General features: G+C 42.2%; 1 protein-coding gene across 1 annotated transcript; it reads right to left on the reverse strand.

Annotated features, from left to right (window-relative positions):
* Window positions 1-122: 122 nt before the first annotated feature.
* On the reverse strand, window positions 123-18,858 carry col28a1b (collagen, type XXVIII, alpha 1b). The gene is made up of 34 exons (XM_070966651.1): window positions 18,717-18,858; window positions 16,948-17,513; window positions 15,233-15,253; window positions 15,085-15,144; window positions 14,879-14,932; window positions 14,752-14,796; window positions 14,643-14,669; window positions 14,512-14,556; window positions 14,388-14,432; window positions 13,186-13,239; window positions 11,451-11,519; window positions 11,097-11,165; window positions 9,583-9,651; window positions 8,655-8,723; window positions 8,484-8,552; window positions 8,285-8,353; window positions 7,964-8,032; window positions 7,244-7,315; window positions 7,079-7,147; window positions 6,859-6,930; window positions 6,316-6,384; window positions 6,161-6,229; window positions 6,015-6,083; window positions 5,856-5,924; window positions 5,436-5,504; window positions 5,249-5,317; window positions 5,067-5,135; window positions 4,782-4,862; window positions 4,662-4,697; window positions 3,909-3,945; window positions 3,262-3,816; window positions 2,342-2,526; window positions 1,488-1,779; window positions 123-740 (listed from the first exon to the last, which is right to left on the reverse strand). The coding sequence occupies exons 1-34, from the start codon at window positions 18,856-18,858 to the stop codon at window positions 568-570; spliced, it is 3,597 nt and encodes a 1,198-aa protein (XP_070822752.1). The 3' UTR covers window positions 123-567.
* Between the last annotated feature and the right edge of the window lie 974 nt (window positions 18,859-19,832).

Below are 19,832 nucleotides of genomic sequence, written 5' to 3' on the forward strand. Positions count from 1 at the left end.
GCAACTTACAACAAGGGCATTTGACCTACAATGCATGAAATTAGAAGTTTATTTGTTTTGTTTTGTTTTTCTTTAATGACATTTCACAGTATTAAAAAACATAAACATAAAAAAACTGAGGACATTAAGTAGAAAAATACACCGTTGCATCATACAAAAGAGTTACTTTTTCTAAAAGGAAAGGTTAGTGGTTACACAGTTTGCTTTATTTTTTACACAACTGTTCAGCAGTGTAAGTAACATCACTGACATCGTTTTCTCTGCATTAGCCTGACTTGATTAACACAATTAATGCACAAATAATTCTGGCCAACAAGAAAAAAAAAACATTTAATAGTACTTAACCTACTGAACAATTTAAAACCTTAAACTCTGTTTTAGGCTAATTTGACTTAATGATGCCTGTTTCGTAACATTTGCTGTTCATCTGCCCTATTTGAGTCAAAGTAGCTACAAGTAAAATACTAAGGCGCTGAAGTTGATGTGAACTTCATGGCACAAAGTCACAGCAAAATGTTTTCTGAGCATTTACATACATGTTTGTTCGTGTCTACAGGCATGTGCATGTTAGACCTTGACGCAGGTTTCTCTGCAGCTCTTCTCAGTCTCGAACTGGTTGCTGTTTCCTAGACATCCTCCGAACCAGAACTGAGCACAGGCATTAGCTGCAGAATCGTAGTACCACTTCACCACGTAGTCCCGGCAAGGACCGGGATCCAGGAGGTGGCCACAGCGCTCTGCTAACAACAACGAAAAACGTGTCAAGCTCACAGGTTTATGCTAGCTACTGGCTCTGTGAGGCTGTACCATCTTTAGCGTGCTAACATGCTAATGTTGAGAATGTACGATATTTACTATATTTACAGTTTCATTCAGTTCAGTGTGTTAGCATGCTAAAATTAGCTAATTAGCACAAAGCACAGTAGCAGAAGTGCACTCAAAACCACAGAATGTCATGGCAGAGCTAGAGGAAATCAGTGTCAACAAAGTCAGTGGGATTCATCCTCTGAGGACCATGAATATCTGCACAAAATCTTGTGTTGATCATTCAAGCAGATGTTGAGATATTTCAGTCTGGACCAAACCAACAGAGCGACATTGCCCTCCATGGAGCTACGCTGCTAGCATGGCTAACACTAAATCTGTGAGAGGCTGATTGAATCGCTGCTGCAGAAACCATGTGAGTGGAAATTAAGATTTACTTATTTCATGTTATCTGTTAGGAGTAAAAATAGTTAATATGCTAAGCTAAGCTAACTAGTTCCTGCCTGTGACTTCCTATTTAGCCACAGCTCTGGATGAAAGCAAATGTGTTTCCCAAAATATCAAACTTTGTCTTAAATTTTGGCTGATTGGTGATTGGTTGTTTGTTTGTTTCTCTCTTTTTGTTTGCCTGTTTTAAACCTTTGCCTTCAGGTTTCAGATAAAATGTCTAACATTTCAACCAGTCATCTGTTCATCCTACAGTCTTTTCTGCAAACAGTTACCTGATCCATTGTTGTCTGAAGGCAGCAGTACAGGAGTTGGTGGCAGCAGTGGTGGTGTCCTCTCCTCAGGTGGGGCCCTCAGAGTGGGACCCGCCGGCCCGATGGCTCCCGTCATCAGCATATGGTTGTTGGGGTCCTTTATGTCAAACTGTGGGAGGAACTCTGTTACAGGTCTGAAGGGCTCCCTGTCGAAGAGCGGAAATCTCTGAATTTCTGTGGAGGATCTGTCGTCCGTCTTGGGTCTCTGTGGAGTGATGGCTTCTCTGTCCAGGTGTGACGCTGGAGGGCCAGGCTGTAACAGAGCAGAGGGCGATTTCATCTCCTGTGCCTTATCGATCCAGGTAATATTACACAATGGGTGTGTTTTACAACCAGAACCAGCTTCAATTACTACATGCTATGAAAGCAAGTGAGAAAACTTGGTCTCAAAGGTGGTGAATGAACTTCAGTGTTGAACTACATTGACTGTTTTTTGATTCGTCCTCTGGGAACAATGAATATCTGCACCGTTTTTGCGTCAATCCTTCTAGTAGATGTTGAGATATTTCATCAGATTAATGAAGCATTTGACCTGCTCATGGTGCCAGAGGAAATGTCAGGGGGTCACTGAGGTTATTGGGATTGATCCTCTGAAGACCATGAATATCATTGTCACATTTCATGACAATCTATCCAGAACTTGTTGAGGTATTTCAGTCTGGACCACAGTGGTGGACTGACCAAGAGACCATTCAAAGATTTAAGCCACAAGGTTTTGATTGATTTTACGATATTGTCAGTGATACGTTAAACCATTGTAACACAGCCTACGTTGACAACAGGAAGTCAAAAAGTGACTGATTTGTTCTCCTCACCACCATCTGAACTCTCCTGAAGTCTCCTGTGAAGGTCGGTGTGTCTGTATCGGTCCTGTAGGGAGGTTCTCGAACGTTACCGGAAACCTCCGGGATTCCTGGAGGCAGTCTGGAGTTCGGGATGGAGCTGAACAAATGCCTCTCTCCGTCCTCACAGATACGACTCAACAGTTTCCTCTCTAGAGCTGCAAGACCAGAAGAACAGAACAAATACACAGCTATATACTGCTCAGTGTAGTTTAGTCTCGAGCACCAGTGCATGTCTACAGAGCACTCAGCACAGCCACAGATCTAATTTGAGCACATTGGAGTGTCGAGCTCAAGGGCACCAAGGCAGTGGATGTTTCAGAATCTAAGATATGTGTTTTTATCGTCATTTAAGTCTGAAGTGTGCAGAGGATGACGCAGTGCGGCATCTTATCCAGACTGTTGCTCTTTGTTGCCACCAAGTGTCAGCAGAAGAAATTGTTTTCTGAGCCTTAATCTGGTTTTTACCAAAAGTAGTCATTATACAGGAATGTATAACTTTAGTTGTTGCTTTAGTAACTACTTTTTATACTGCAGGGTAATATATAATGATACATTATAATTATTCATTGATTATATTTTGGCTTAATAATCTCAATCTGCAAAGTAACTATGCAGTAGCAGTAAAAAATACAATATTTGCTTCCGAAATGCAGTAGAGTTACGAAGTAGTAGCAGAAAATGCAATTACTCAAGTGAAGCACAAGTACCTGAAAAAGGCACTGAAGTACTGTGCCTGAGTAAACGTATTTTGTTACTTGACACCACTGTCGATAGATATTTCAAAATAAACCCATCTGCATGATACCACGCGTGATAAGCAGGAAAATGTTTGTTGTAATTTGGGTGAAATAACCCTTGTAGGCGCATCATGTGATCACGGGAGCGCTCACCTGGAAGGGTTTTGAAGTCATCGATCAGGTACACGTGGTCGCTGTCGGGGTCGGAGGCCATGAGATTGAGCTCCTTCTTGAACTCCTCATACAGAGGATCGCTTTCATTCACCACGCCGATCACAAACATCTCGATGTTACTTCCTCGAGATTCTGACACGGCGCTCTCCAGACTGATCACGTCTCTTTTGTCGGCCTGCCCATCCGTGATGATGATGGCCACTTTCCTCACACCCGCCCGAGCTGCCTTGAACACCTGGTTGGCCTGTTGGATGGCGCTGCCCGTGAACGTACCCTCGCCCAGGTAGGTCATTGAACGCACTGCGGACTTGATCTCGTCACGAGTGGCTTCTTGTCTGAGGCTGACCACCACCATGTTGATGTGACTGTAAAGGACCACCCCCACTCGGGTGGTGTCCCGGCTGACCGACGCTCGGTCGATCAAACTGTTCACAAAGTCTTTGATCACATTGAAGTTGTCGGGGCCAACGCTCTCCGAGCTGTCGATCACAAACACGAGCTCCAAGGGGGTTTGGCGACATGTCACTCCACAACCTAATGGAACAGATGGAGAGACGGGGCCAGATCATTGACATCAAGGACCAACAACAATAAAGAGAGTAAGTTTCAAGTTTCTCGTCACTTACTACAGATGGATCTCACTATTTTGATGATTTCTTCCCTCTGAAAGATAGAAAGTGCATCACTTTTACAACTGATGTGTGAATGACTTTACATGCGTATAACTATCCTGGTTTTAGATCATTTTCAGGATACAGAACATGTAAATCTAGTTATTCATCTCCATGTACACATGATTGTAACAGCATCCAGTTTGACAGCATCTGATCATCTGCTCGCAGGTGTGTCTTGAGTTCTCACTGTCTCAGTCACTTTGTTCTCTACCAGCAATGACTCTTCAGAAACCTGGATCAGGTGTTTACAAGCCCCAGTATCCTGCTTTCTATCAGAGTACTCCAGGCTTCTCAAGACCGGGATAAGATCTTAAATAGGGTTTGTGAAACCAGGATACATTAAATCTAAGTCCAAGTCACTTGACCAGTCCGCAACATCCATCCATTTTCTATGCTGCGTATCCCTTTTGGGGTCGCGGGGGGGGGGGGGGGGGGGGGGGCTATCTCAGCTGTCAACGGGCGGGAGGCGGGGTACACCCTGGACCAGTCGCCAGCCGATCGCAGGGCAACATATATACACATACATACATACATTGTATACATTTCCCTAAAGGTGGGGATTACAAATAAAAAGGGGCTACAACTGCTGCTGTTCATCTGATGTGGATGTCAACATCTTCAAATTAAGCATGTAAACCTCCAATGTGCTGAAGAACAGGGATTAAACAATGAAAAACCACATTATTGTTAATGAGTGATACTTACTGTAAGTCCAGGCTCTCCCTTTTGTCCCACTCTGCCCTGTGATTAGAAAGAAATCCTTGTTTATTAGCTGCTCTCACGTGAAATTTCCACTTTAATCACTCTAAAAACAAAATCCAGTACCAAAGGTCCGATGGCTCCTGCCTCTCCAGGTTCTCCTCTTTCTCCCTTCTTGCCTTTTTCACCTCTGAACCCTCGATCCCCCTGCGCGAGGGAAGAAACACTCGTCTTATCAGTGATAAAAAGAGGGTACCGCATCAACAGGGGGAGGGAATCCTTTTAGATCACATCTTCACAGACCAGAGAGAAGTTATCTTTCACTTCACTTTGAAGCCATCATTACAAATTGTGTTTTAATTTCATGCAGTTTATTATTCTGGTTTACTCTCACTCATATTTCATCGTTACCTTGTCCCCCTGCAGACCTTGTCCAGGAGGACCTCTGGGGCCGGGGATCCCCTGAAATCCAGGCTCCCCCTGGAAACATGGAGCACAGACCATGTCAGTGCAAACTTATACAAGAATATGAGCCACTAGAAAGGTTCTGTCTTAACAGAGATTTAATGTTATACTCTTTTTGTTTGTGGTACCTTTTGTCCTTGGATGCCCTCCCCAGGTAGTCCTGATGGACCAGGTGGTCCTGTTCGGCCAACTGAACCCTGCAGGAAAAGAAAATTGTGCATTTCTGGACAGTAACATGAATTTAAAAGCATTCACAGGGAATGTATTTACAGTTTTTACAAATCATGGTATTAGCCATTGGTTTGACCAGATTACCTTAGAACCGAGGAGGCCAATCCCTGGTGGTCCAGCAGGTCCAGCCGGTCCAGGCAAGCCTCTGTCTCCCTGAACAGGAAACAGCTTGTCAGTTATAAAACATTTATGTGTATCTGTCAGTAATCAGTAACCTAATCTAAGAAAGAAAAAAGGACACATTAACTAAAAACAAAGAGGAAGTATCAGGCTCGTAAAACATCTCCAACAAGCAAGAAAAACCACCTGAAACACTGTGAATCTGGCTGTGCTTCGAGTTCAACCCGAATTATTTTCTCCTCACGTTACCTCCTGAAACTTACTGTGAGAGCTGCTGCTGATAGAACAGTAACACACAAACATATCCTGGGCAAAACAAACTAAAACAGCCCCACTGCAAGTAAGAACATCTTATCTTGTGTTTTTCCCTGGATGAGCTTTTACTTTTGGTCCAGGTAAACCGATGCCGTCTGGTCCAGTTTCTCCTGTCAGACCTGGAGGCCCTGGAAGTCCCTAGGAGACAATGTGAAAAGACAACACACAGAGCTGAGTGTGGTTACTGGGAGAGGTTAAGATGAGGTTGTGATGTGGGTTGATACTCACTGGAGGGCCAGAGTAGCCTTCACCTTTCAGTCCAGGTGGCCCAGCAGGGCCTGGTGACCCTCTGTCCCCCTACAAACCAAAACAGGCCACTTTTATTGTGCGTTTCATGGGAGGATCGGTGAAGGGTAAAACTGAGATGAACCCACCTTGGGTCCAGGTAAACCTGTCCCTGACTCCCCCACAGCTCCAGGTGCACCTCGTGGGCCTGGTTCTCCCTGACAACAAACAGAAGCAGAACAATGAACCAGCCTTGTAGCTGTTCACTGTTACAGCAGCTGAGGTTCATATCACATGAGCTTACCTTGGCACCAGGTATACCCTTCCCTGATGGTCCAGTTTTACCTGGTGGCCCAAAACTTCCTGGTTCCCCCTGGAAGAGAAAACACTGATCAGACAAAGACTAGACAGGGCGACAAGGAGACTCAGACATCTGCAGGTTCACTGTAAAAAGAATTTTAGGTTTAAAATTTTGAAAATAATAAGTATTTTTGATATTTTTCATGTAAAAGCAGTTTGAGGTTGCTGTCTGTCTTCTGTTCATGGTGTAATTTGTATTGTCAGTTTGTTTCTTGTCTGTTTTGTCTTTATTTGTCAAACACTAATAAAAAAAAATCAATAAACAAATCAATAATTAACATTATTTTTAGTACAGTCCTGATATTGTTGAATTGAATTGAGTAAATAAATTCTCTCCATCCTCTTGCTGGTTTGCAGGTCACCTGAAGAGGATGGAAGGTAAGGTGGTGCTTAAAGGCAAAAAACATTTTCCTCCATTATTAAGATCTAGAGATAATCATTTCAAGTTGTTTTTCATATAAAATTCTTCTGTTGTGGACATATATACCTTTGCCCCCATTGGTCCCACAGGACCGACTGGACCTGGTTGGCCTCTGGTCCCCCTGTCCCCTTTGTCCCCCTGCAAAAATAGCACAACACTGCTGCTCATATTCTCCCAAACAATCGTCTCAGGTTTAGCTTTAGACGACCATGTGTAGATGATCTAGGAAGTCACATATTAAAGTACGTTCATACATGATCTTTGAACTGTGAAAAATGTCCGTTACCCTCTCTCCAGGTGCACCTTTGCCAGGAGCCCCATCAGGTCCCCTCAACCCCGGTAACCCAATGTCACCCTGTCATCATTTGAAAACAGCCAATGAAAGAGCAGACAGGTAAGAAATACAGAAACAGACTGAAAAAGAGAAAACAGGTTTGGATTATGATGCTACCTTTTGTCCCGGGGCTCCGTCCTCTCCTGCCTGACCTGGTATCCCTGGTAACCCCTCAGACCCCGGGTCACCCTGAGAAGGGAAAATAACATGCTGGGGTGCAGATTGATGGGGAGTGAAGGGATCATGTGCAGTGGCATTGCTAGGGTCTCTTGGGGCTCCAAACAAGAAATCCCTGGGGCCCCCACCCCACCCGTGCACGCCCCAAAAATTTGGTTTTTGCACAGATAAATGCACAAGTTCTGGGACATTTGAGATGAATACTGAAAAAATAGATTAGTGATTCCCAAACTGAGGTCCAGGGACCAACAGAGGTCCCTGAAAGACCAGGCCTATCAATAATCATTGTTGTAAATAAGTGGCTGGGGCTCCAAGCAACTGCCTGGCTTGCCTGTCTACAAGCCCCGCCCCTGATCATGTGACTGTTCAGACAGTAGCTCTGACCTTTAACCTTCTTACAGCTTCTCATAAAGTCAGTGATTTCAGGATTCAATCTGACTGACTGAAAAAATCTAAATCTTGATGCTAAGCTAAGCTAACCATCTGCTGGCTCTAGCTTCATTTTTATCGCATAGAGTGGTGCCAATCATCTCATCTCACTTTTCACAAAGAAAGCAAAGCTATTTATCAGTGTCAAACTATTTCTTTAAATTGGACTGTACCGTGCTGAAATGTACTGTGAGCAGCAGAATAGCGTTTAATGGGGAACAGCAGACTTACTTTGGGTCCTGGTTCGCCCACACCTCTTTCACCTGGCAGTCCAACTTCACCTGGGAGTCCCTGATTCCCCTAAAGACAACAATCATACAGACGTATTCAAACCAACTGTCAGTGTAGTCAGTCATTTGGAAGTGAAATGGAGGATAATGTTGCGTAGAAACAAAGTTAAAGGTTAAGATTTTACTCTTTACATCCACCGTCATCAGCTCTGATTCAAACAGGCATTTGACCGATTCACCAGCTCTGATTCACAAACATGTAAAACAATTTAGATGTAATCAGAGAATAAACTGACTGTCAATCACAAACATCCTGTCTTACCTTTGGTCCTGTTATTCCAATACCTGGAAGTCCTCTGGGGCCTGCAGGTCCGACTGGGCCCAGATCGCCCTGTGAGACCGAGGATTAAGGTGAAATCAACAAATCGAACGAGAGCAGTTGCGAGATGCTGGTAACTCTAACCTGATCTGGTTGGTTAGAAAGTGTCTTCCCTTCAGTTTGAGCTGAGGAAGTTTTTTACCTTTTCTCCTTGAAGTCCTAAACCAGGAGCACCAACTGGACCTGAAATCCCAGGCGGGCCCTGACTGCCCTGAGAAAAGATTTCAAGATTCAGGTCTGTATCAGAGCGTGTGAGATGTGGGATTTAGTAAATGTGGCTGTGTAAGATGACATTGTCTTCAAGTCTGTTTACCTTGTCACCTTTGACCCCAACACCAGGAAGTCCACGATTGCCCCTGGGACCCTCATATCCTCGATCACCCTAAAACAAATGTGTGAAGTGAGACAGACATCACTGTTTGTTTGTAATTTACAGTGAACATTATCAAAAGCCCACAGTTTTTCTCCACTACATGCAAACATGCAACAGGGACAGGAGAGTAACTCAGTGGCAGTTTTCAGGGTTCAATGTTCTGCTCAGAGGCACTGTGGCAACTTTTCCCTTTGGAGGGCCAAAACTGAAATATAACGGTGGGCCCTGGGCCAAAAGCAAACACCTTAAGTACTGTACTGTACTGTACTGTATTGTATTGTTAAGATGCAGAATGATACAAGCGTCCAAAGTTCCCTTAATTGACTTGCATCAGTCAAATTCAGAAAAACTATTAATAATTAGGGATCCTACATTTTTAAACAGCATGACCAGTGATTTATAACGCAGTTCTCCAAAATTAATTTTTCTTTTCACTCCAAACATTTGGCAGGAAAGCAGAACAGAGAGTAGAAATTACTGTTCAGACATTCTACTCTATGTGAAGATTGACTTAATATTTATTTTAACAGCAGTAAGTACGTAACATGGACCAATGCCACATACCACAGCATTTATAGACTGAGGTACTGGCAGCGCCTGTCTCTAGAGGGGCTTTTATACAAATACATACAGAACAATACAAAACAAACAATAAGAAAATAATAACACCAGAAAAAACATAATAGAAAATGCAAGTGAAAGGACAAATACACAGTATTGTTTAATTACAAAAATAATTACTGACTATACTCTTTTCCAGCTGAAATCTTGATATGAACATCTGTCAGATCAGGATAAACTTCATTTACTGTCACACATTACTGAGAAGCACTCCTTCAGCCAACAGACGGTTAAAAGCTTGACTCACCTTCGGCCCTGGAAAACCCTCTCCAGGTGGTCCGGGGTTTCCTTGAGCACCGGGTGGTCCTGGGGGACCCTGGAACAAACACACAACTTTTAATTAAAATCTACATGACGGCTTCAGTGTAACATTGAAAACTAAGGAGGCAGCTAAAAGACAATGTGATTCTACATGGGACAGAGAGAATTGCATGTTAGAGCTCCAGGTGGCAGCAGGGGCCTGAAAACTGTTGAGAGCTTCAGGTCTCAGGACTCCTGGAACTGGATGTGAATGAAGTGCACAGACAACTTGGCCAGTTCGTAGCACACAATAACCAGAGGGACAGCAGATGGCGGTGAAGGAAAAAATGATCTGTCATGTGAGATTTAGCTTCTTCTGAAAGCACACACAAAAAGTTTCTGTGCGGATCTTTAATTTTCAGCTCCTGACAATCAGACAAAGAATTTCAGCAAACAGATAAAAAGTGTATTTGAGCATCAAATAAAAGCTGCCGGCAGTGGACTGTAACTAAGTCAGTATTTCCATTTTAAACTACTTTATAAGCTTTTTGGCTGCAGTACATGTGATCAATGTATGAGGTATGATACATTTTTATAGATTAAATTACACCAACAGTGTATAATGTAGTAAAAGTCCAATCCAACCAGCTGCAACTTTGCAACCTTGCAAAATACCGGAAACACTTCACAATACAGCCCATGATGTACAGTGTAACTGTGTGAATGAGTTAGTAAGCACACAGGCTGAAAACAACAAGAATAAGAGAGTAACAACGGGCCACTTTAGAGGAAAAGAGAAATTAATCTATTATTTATTTTTGTAAATGGTACCTTTGCAGTACAGCCTTACTGCACCCCCACATGTTATAACTGTGTATAGTTACTTTAGATCTTCTGCAGAATATTAATGTGGTCGAGAGCTTTTCCCCCAAAACTTTTGTTTTTCAGTGTTGGACCCCGCAAGCAACAAGTATTTACAAAAATACCTGAAGTATAATTTATCTGTCTTTTCCTCCAAAAACAGGACTATGAGGAATAACAAAATTCTGTTGTTCCCCATAGTATGTAGTAAATTTACTGTGTACTGGGTATTTATTGAATAAACTTATATTGCAGCCTGTATTATTAAGTATATAACAAAATACTGCTAATGTGTCAATACATCAGTACTTATATTCTAATTATATGAAAACTCTCAGAGTAGCCTGCTCTGCCTGACGAGTACTTGTACTTTTGATACTTAAAGTACATTTTGCTGGTAATACTTTTGGCCTTAAACTTAAGTTTCATTTTGAATTCAAGACTTTGAGACTTGTAACAGTATTTCTGCACTGCGCTGTTGCTACTTTTACTTAGTAAAAGATATGAGTACTTCTACTCATTTATTGTTTTAACAGGACACTTTAATCAATGTCACCTGCCTGTTGTAAGCGGTGTGCGTTTATACTTTCAGGACAATATCATGCATAAACTGGACTTTAAAGCGTTCAACACCAGTATAAGAGTATGTTTCATACTCACTGGTAGTCCTGGTTCTCCGATCCCAACAGGACCTGTGGGACCTGGTCTACCCTGAATGCCTTTTTCACCCTGTAAGCATCACAGCAGCCGTCAACAACTTCAACATTTTCCAGTAAATTCATGAAAGTGCGGTGACATCTGTTATATCTCTGTTTATATCTTGTTTTCTCATTATCAGAGAAAACAATCAAGGAGGCAATTTTACGCTGTGGCTTCAAATCAACCAATGAGAAGGACGATCGAGGAATAAACAATAACAACAAAAAAAAACTTATTCGTGACTATACAAAAGGCTACAGAATACAATTAGGCATAAATTTAATTTGAGGAGGATTATATGACAGTCTACCTCACCTTAGCTCCTGGAAACCCGATACCAATGTCCCCTGGTGGTCCGGAGGTGCCGCTGGGCCCCCTGTCTCCCTGTGGTGAGTACACAAGTTCAGAAGTTTGCATGTCATGTGACTCAACACTGCAAAGAGGTTAATAAAATGTGAAATGAAATGAGAGTTAGTACATGGTCATCTTCCCTTTTTATCCAGAAGATGCAGAAGATAGCATCTTATTTTAGATTATGTATTTTAAGTTAGTAAGATTTCAGTCAGGTACAGCCTCATAACTGTACCTGCATCCACTAAAATGAGGGACAATTTAAATCTAATTCAGATGCATAAAGTCACCTCTACACGTTCGCTGATGACTCTACCCTTAAGTTGTCTTCAAATATAAACTCGATATTTAACCGCTAACAGCTTTTTTGGAAAGTCAGTGCAGTTTGCATCATCATTTGCATCCCGAGAGGTTTAATGTGAAACATTGTGTGCAGCAGGAACCTTCATCTTCTGTCTTCTTTGTGGGATTTTAACTGCGGTCTATTTTTATTGAGTATTGAATAAACTGTCCTCCCCCATCTCTTTAAATATAAACATGTCATGCTCTTCATCAGCCAAGCCCAGTGACCTACAGTCTTAATTCAACTCTATATGGCATTTGGAAATAAAGACCAGCCCTCTGCTATTAATGTCTGAACTTTTCCAGAATGTGCCATAAATCACGTTACATTTCATCTGTATAAAGACATCATTGTGAAAAAGCTGTGGGACAGCTCTATGGCGATGGAGGAACCAGCATCTTATTAGGCTTCGGCCCACATTTTAAAGGTCGTTCTTAAGTTGCTTTTTCGCCAAAACTCCTATCTGACAACACAAATGTTGTGTGGGAATGTGTCTGTGGAGTGTGAATGAATGTGAATCTGTTGCCCTGTTCTGAGGATGAATGACCCCACATTTCTACAAGATCTTAAATAACTAATTTAAAAAGAGAACGATCTGTACCTTTGGGATGTTGATGGATGGAGCTCTTTAAACTTCAGATTTAGTTCAGTATTTTGGGAAATGCTCCGACTATTTCTTGGCAAACAAAAGCCGTGACTCGTTGGCATCGCCAGGAAACCAGTGGAGATGCACAGATACAGTGTCTATCTGCTCCTTTGATATCTATCTGATGTGAAGGACTTTCATATTTTTGTGACAAAAGAACATTAAAAAAACCTCAAAAAACAGGTGAACAAATCAGAATTTGGCACAAAACAGGCTGTGATCAGTACAAATGCAAAATGTGTGATAGGTTTACTGTAAAGTTTGCAATATTTTGAGAAACGTAAGGATTTATGGCAAAAACTCAAGAATAACTGAGCATTAATTATGACTTCATTCTTGAAATATTACGGCTTGATCTTTAAATTCAGATTATATCCCCATATACGGGTAGATCAGTGTCTCTGCTGCTTATTTAAAGAGGCCGAGGCTATGTTAGCTTGCTAGCTAGATGTTGTGTGAAATATAAGTGAGTAAGGTGTCTCAGATAGATGTAAATAAAATATTTAATCTTATTCTTTTGTGCTGTGGTTGTGTAGTTTTTCTGAGGCTGTATGTTCTTTCTGCAACCACCAGGGGGCGTCTGAGTTAGAAATGTTGAAATCTTATTTGCGGCTACAACTTAAATCGAGCTAATCAAACTGTTGCTACTGAAAACTTTCAGAGCAGAAATGACAGAAGACAGAGTTGAAAAACACATCTTGAGGTCTTACTTTCGGTCCTGGTGGGCCCTCAGCACCCATGTCTCCTGGTAGTCCTATGGCACCCTGCAAAACAAATTTAGACTCTTACACAGTCCATCAGTGCAGCATAAAACATATTTTACAATGTCTGTTTTTGCTTAAACAATTTTTTATTTGGGGGTAAAAATTTCAAATCCAGCCGCACAAAACGATCACGTATGAACGAAGGCCACATGTTGTATGACCAAACTACAGCTCAAAACTGACTGAACGAAAAGTACAACAGGATTAAAATGAACATTCTCGGCTTTCATGTCCTTCGATTCTCAGGCCGAGCTCACAAAATAACAAGGTTATACTGACACTGTGCCAGTAGCACAGAGGAGGAAGAGTGGTGCTGGGCGGCCAGGTCCCTGCACTAATCCCACCACACAAAGTCTGTTCCTGCAAAAGAATAATATCCTGCAAGCCTGGATTCACTGCTTTGGATAGCCACATTAGTATCAGGATTACCTATAATCCAATATTCACATTCCATTAGTGCAGAGATGAATAACAGACAAATTCCACTTCCATTTTTCATATTGGAGAGTGAATGGACTGTCTGATGTCGGCCTAACGTGATGTCTGTGTATCAATATGAACAGCAGGATGAGGGACTAAATTTAATCATAGCAATTAAAAATCATGACATTACTTCTGAAATTACTTCTGGAATGACAAATGATAAAGTGGTTAAATTAATAAAATGGTTAGTTGATAAAAACTATGTGAAAGTTTATCAAACTTAAATCTTTTAACCAGTCATGTTTTTGACTCTGTGAGGTTGCGCTTAGACACAAATGTGCTTTAAGCTAAATGCTAACCACAGTGTGCTAATATGCTCACTCAGACAATGCTAGCATTCTGGTGTTTAGCAAATACAATGTTAACTTACAGCACACTAACAGTTGTTAGCTAGCACCAAACACAAAGCTGATGAGCGCTGTTACTTATGCAGGTATTTTCTCATAAATCAGAGTATTTGACAAATTAAAAATTTGACCTGATGGTGGCACCACATGGTTGGTTCGGCCACAAGCGTGTAACTCGGAGCCCGGCGTGGTGGATTCTCAGCTCGTGCAGTCTCGTGTGATCTCACGTGATCTCGAAATCTTGCTAAGATAACCAATGTGCTGCTAGCATGGCTAAAAACAGTCACTCACTATTTTAATTCTAACGTCCATCCGTACCTGTTCTCCTTTCAGCCCTCGCTGGCCTGGAGGCCCCTCAGGTCCCTGCAAAATGACATTCAATTCATTATGAGGACAACATCTGTTGTATTGATTAAGATAATGTTGTTAATAATGTTCATACAGTGTCACCCTTTTCACCAGGTGTGCCACAGTCTCCTCTCTCCCCCTGAAAAAGCAAACATGAGATTATACCCTCTGAGGACTTGGATAGGCCAACTTGTAAGCATGTTGCTAAAGTTAAACACTACCCACCTTGTTGCCCTTATAACCTGGCCGGCCCTGTAAAAGGTGAAACAGTTCAGTCACACCTGCATTTCATCGGATCAGATGCATGTTGTAGTTAACGAGAACTGATTTTTACCTCTGGACCGTCATTTCCAGGTCGACCGTTCACACCGGGCTCCCCCTGACATAAAGAGACAAACTTAAAACGAGCTGCAGAAAATCAGACACTGAATAGTTTAACAGCTTCATGTATTTAGACTCACCCTCGCTCCCTTTGAACCAGGTGGTCCTCTGAAGCCCGGGTCCCCTTTTCTACCCTGGAATTAAGAATAGTTAACTCTCGGCTAGATGCTAAAAGACAAGATGTTGCTATGTGCATTTGTGATGAAGAAATACAACTTAACCCAGACAGATTTTTGAATGAGACTCCACTCTGCAGACAGTATTTGATTTATTTCTTAATACTCACTGGACTTCCTTGAGGGCCCCTCTCTCCTCTCTCACACAAACACACTTGAGCCTGTGGACACTGACAGGGAGACAAATACAAGGTCAATGCTACCATTTACAATAGCTAATTATAAGAGCAAAATGCTGGATTACATTGAAAGACTCACCCCTTCAAATGCGACTGCACCCTGGATGCAAAACACAAAGACAAAACACAACAACAGCAGGTCAGTTACAGGTCTATGACCGCAGGAAGGATCTGTTTATTAGTTTCAGTGAAACATTCGTGTTAGGATTTGTCTTCTCTCAATGCTATTTTGATATATAGTGTCTTTCTTGCAAGCTATAAATGTGAATGAATAATATCCCACATTTCTGGAAGCAGAACAAGCCACGCCACTCTCTCAGACAGACCCTGACCCCGACATTTCTGTGTGTGTGGAAAATGCAAAGCAGGCGGGAAAGCCCCCTCATGCAGACACAACTCTGTCACTGAGATGTGAACCCGCCGAGAGGGCAGAGAGGGGAGGGGGGTACAAACCCCCTGGTAGAGAAGCTGCCTGCTGCTGTCACTGTGACGGGCTGCTGGATGTGCAGCAGATCATCGGTGTCTCTCAGCCCTGTGGAGGGCCAAGAAGAACACGAAGTTTCGATCCAAGCAGACACAGCAGCTGCTGATGTCGGGGAGTTTTGCACCTTCAGCCAAAGAGTGGAAGAGAATTGGTGAAAATAAACTGTGTAGCAGAGATGTTTGGTTGTGATTAAAGGCTGCAAACACTGGAGCATCTTCAAGCTGCCAGTCTGCCACAGTGGTCCCCAACCTTTTTGGCTGGTGACTCCTTAAAATAACGCTATGTTTGGTTCCAAATATTCAGTTGTTATGAAATGCTAAAAATGATTTGTAGCAACCAAAAAATCCTTTTTCCTGTTTCATTTGAAGGGTCAGAGGAGGTGAAAGTACCCAGGTCAAACAGTAGTATATTTTACTATATTATAAATCTAACGTTAGCATAGAAAAGTCACTTTTGGAGCTTAATATAAAGTATATTTGACATATACTTTCATAAAGTGTGCTTCTAAATAGGAGTCATGAAGTTCTACTTAAATGTATTAGAAATGAATATAGTAATCCTGCAGTACTTAAAGTGGTATTTCAAAGTATTTATAAAAGTTTACTTTATTGTAAATGTCATGAATTGTACTTAAGTGTACTCAAAGAAAAGTGTACTGAATTCTAAATAGTTTTAATAATAATTAAGCGTAATTTTGAAAAGTAAACTTCTTATCTTTTCATTTAAGTAAATTTCCAACACATTTTTGATATAATATAATTGTACTGCATGTGTGTTTTGAACACTGATGAATCCTGATTTTCACTGGTGTACTTCAGTACACTTAACGTTTGTAAAAAGTTGTGCCAATTTAGCATATTTTCACTTCAAGTATACTCAAGTATTACTCAAGTGGTACTCAAGGCCCACTTGAATACCACTTGAGTAGACTTCAAGGCGGCAAAAATAGCATAAATTATACTTAGAACATTTGTCAAAACGTATAATTTAAGTGTACTATTTTTCCACCTGTGAAGCAAACAGCTTTGTAGGAATATTGTCTTCTTTGGAATGAAAAACCAGAAAACTTTGTGCATATAAATGTAGTCAGTGTCCTGGGTTGGATTCAGGGTCTACCCCTGTGTTCTTGTTTGCTGCCACCACGAGGAGTCACCTACACACAGGACCTTTAACAGTTTGTGACAAGTTTGTGACTGTTTTTGCTTTAAAAGTCACTTTGAGGATGAAGAACAGACCCTGTGCCTGTCGTTTCTCGTGTCAACACAGGAGCCATCTTAACTGACGTCATCTCACCTGAAGCCAGCACTCACCATCTCTTTGAGCAGCTTCTCCTCCAGCTGAGGATTAAGAAGACTCTGGACAAACTGCTGAGCAGGCGTGCTGGCGATGGCACGGAGCTTGGCGTTATTCTGACTCTGCTGGGCGATGTCTGATAAACCTACAGCGAAGAACTTTATGCCGTGACCTTTGGCCTCGGCTGCAGCTGCAATCACGTCAGGGTTGCGGGGATGGTCGACGCCGTCAGTCATCAGCACCGCGACCCTGACGCTATCCTCCGGCGTCTCCTGCACCAGCAGCTGCGAGGCGTTGGTGATGGCGTAGGTGGTGTAGGTGCCATGGCCGATGTAGTTCATGGTGCTGACTCGACTGTGAAATGAATCCAGGTCTTTCCAGTCTGAGAACCGGTGCTCTATGGACACCGAGCTGCTGTACTGAAGTGCAGCCATTCGCACCTTCATCGTCCAGCCGGCCACCTGCAGCATAGCGAGGCGGGTGCTGAAGCTCAACACGAAGGCCTTCTGCTTCTCAAACAGGAATATTTTCGCACTTTCCGAACTGTCCAGGATGAAAGCCACCTCCAGCGAACATGTCAGACCTGAAGGAGGAGGAAAACACTTTGAGATTCACAATACAAGAGGACAAGACTGTGGAGAAGGTCGCAGCTGTAGAGTCCTTTTTGAACCACGTGCTACTTTACTATTACTACAACTACATGAGTGGTATTGGTAGGATTTTGTCCATATACTAGTATGCATCCTACTGTATGTGTAGAATTTTTAGTATAATGCAGCAGTGTTTAAATAATTACTTGGTTAATTTGAATATTTTTGTTCACTGAATATTGAATATGTTACAGTTATGGATTGATGGTCTGCTAAAGCAAGTAGTATCAAGAAGTCACCTTGTACTATGCTAATAATATACTACTAATATAACCTGAAAATAATCCTTAATCTCAGCCCTTGCATGCATTGCTGTCTGTCACAGTCTCTTTTTTTGATTCAACCTCTAGAATCCGACTCATATACAACTTTAATGCAAGAAAATTACAAATACGCAGTATTTTACCACAGAGTTTTGATTGTACTGTGATTCAAAAGCATTTAAATTACCATTCAGGATGCTCAAAAACAGACCAGAATATTTCTTTAGGGCTGAGTTGCCCTCAATGCAGGGAGGCCGACCTGATCTGTTCGCTGGTAGAGTTGATGTTACCTTTAAAGTGTCACTCTTAGCGTGCAGCCGATCATCTGGTCGTTGGTATCATGTCTATGTGGAGGTAATGGATGGTGAAAATTTGAAAACACTGCTATAAATAGTATGATGTGACATGTCAGTGTTCTGCGGTGACAGTCCAGCACATCAAATGTGGGCGAGTGAGACACATTTCATGACCGCTTTCATCCAATGTGCTTTACAGTTTTGTTCTCATTCACCCATTGACACACACTGAGGCCAGCAAGCTACCATGCAAAGTGCAACCTGAGTGTCAGGAACAATCAGGGGTTCCGTGCCTTGCCCATGGACACTTCGACATGGGGACAGGAGGGGCTTGAGAACCACAAACGTTGTTATTAGTGGACTACCACACCATTATGATGAGTTTGTGGGTCCAATCACTCGCATAAAAGGCTTAAAAGGACTTCAGTTTCAGACTTTGGTTGATCCTTATCGTCATCCCGCATATCTTGAGCTGTGCATGTTGCTTGCTGAATGACTGGTCCTCCTACCTGCAATCTGTTACACCCACAGCATCCAGTGACTGACCAACATGTGGACACCTCTTATAAAGAATTACCATTCCCTCCGTCGTCATGCAGCCTGTAGTTGTTCCTGCGTCCTGCCTTTCTTCTCTGGCCTGTAGCCTCGTGCACGAGAGCCAGCAGCAGAAGGCAGAGCGCCACTCCTCTCCTCAGGTTTCCCCTCAGCAACATTTCCATCCTAGTGGAGAAAGCAGTTGCATAGACAAAGTAATGAAGTGGATTAAGTTCAGGATATGCAAAGCACAAACTATTCAACCAGTATCATGAGTCACCTGCTTCATATGTTGGTATCATGCATCCTGCAGACCACACCCAAACAGGGAGCTGTGCAGTCGCTGAGAGTAAGAATATACTAAATCATAATAATTAGTTCAAGTTATACTGTTCCAGACACTGATAATGTGCTTTATAAAGTGCCTGCAATACGAGTGCCAAAATATCTAAATATATGTGAAGCCATGTGCAAATATTGATTAGTCATATTTCAAATACTGCAGCCTTGAAATAATCTTTAATGTAACTGAGTTCATGCAGTAAATAAGCATCTTTACATGAAGAAAACGTGCCTTATACGACGATCATGAACCTAATGGCTCGTCCAGGCTGCAGCACAAACACTGAAGTTGTCATGACACGAGTGAATAAATGAAGAGTAATACAGTAAAAGAAGTCATTAAATCTTTTACCTAGAATCTCATTTAGCTGCAGTCAGTGCTCGTAATCCAGTCAGCTGTGGCTCTTTGGGTGGCATTTCGCCGCGGAATCTGGTCCTATAAACCGGGCTGAGATAAACTGAGGACCATCGGATGAGCTGATGAGCTGTGTGTGTAGCTGGGGGCTCTGGGGCCGCTCCAACATTTTAGCGCTGGTCCACTTCAGAGCTTCATGACTGACCGAGACGATTTTGTTTTCCTGACTCTCCTGCTCGCTGATACAATAAGTTCCTGCAGGAATATCATCAGTTAAATCTGAGCCCCGTGGACAAGAAAAGCGATATAAACATAACTGATAACCAAAAGAAAGTGTCCAACAATAAACAGGGACAGTCCTTTGCGTGTTATTCTCAGTTTGGGGGGGGTAATAGAGTTTTCATTTGGCCTCTCTGCTTTGTGTTTTGGGCACGGAGACTGTTTGGATACTGTGCTTAAAAG

Source organism: Chaetodon trifascialis, chromosome 7, assembly GCF_039877785.1.
Source record: "Chaetodon trifascialis isolate fChaTrf1 chromosome 7, fChaTrf1.hap1, whole genome shotgun sequence".
NCBI lineage: Eukaryota > Metazoa > Chordata > Actinopteri > Chaetodontiformes > Chaetodontidae > Chaetodon > Chaetodon trifascialis.

Excerpts from the sequence above, each read along its gene's own strand:
- col28a1b (XM_070966651.1), bottom strand. The coding sequence starts at position 18,858 with ATGGAAATGTTGCTGAGGGGAAACCTGAGGAGAGGAGTGGCGCTCTGC. Across the intron at positions 14,670-14,751 it reads CTGGAAATGACGGTCCAGAG|GGCCGGCCAGGTTATAAGGG; the intron begins GTAAAAATCAGT and ends CACCTTTTACAG. Across the intron at positions 5,925-6,014 it reads AAGGCTACTCTGGCCCTCCA|GGACTTCCAGGGCCTCCAGG; the intron begins GTGAGTATCAAC and ends ATTGTCTCCTAG.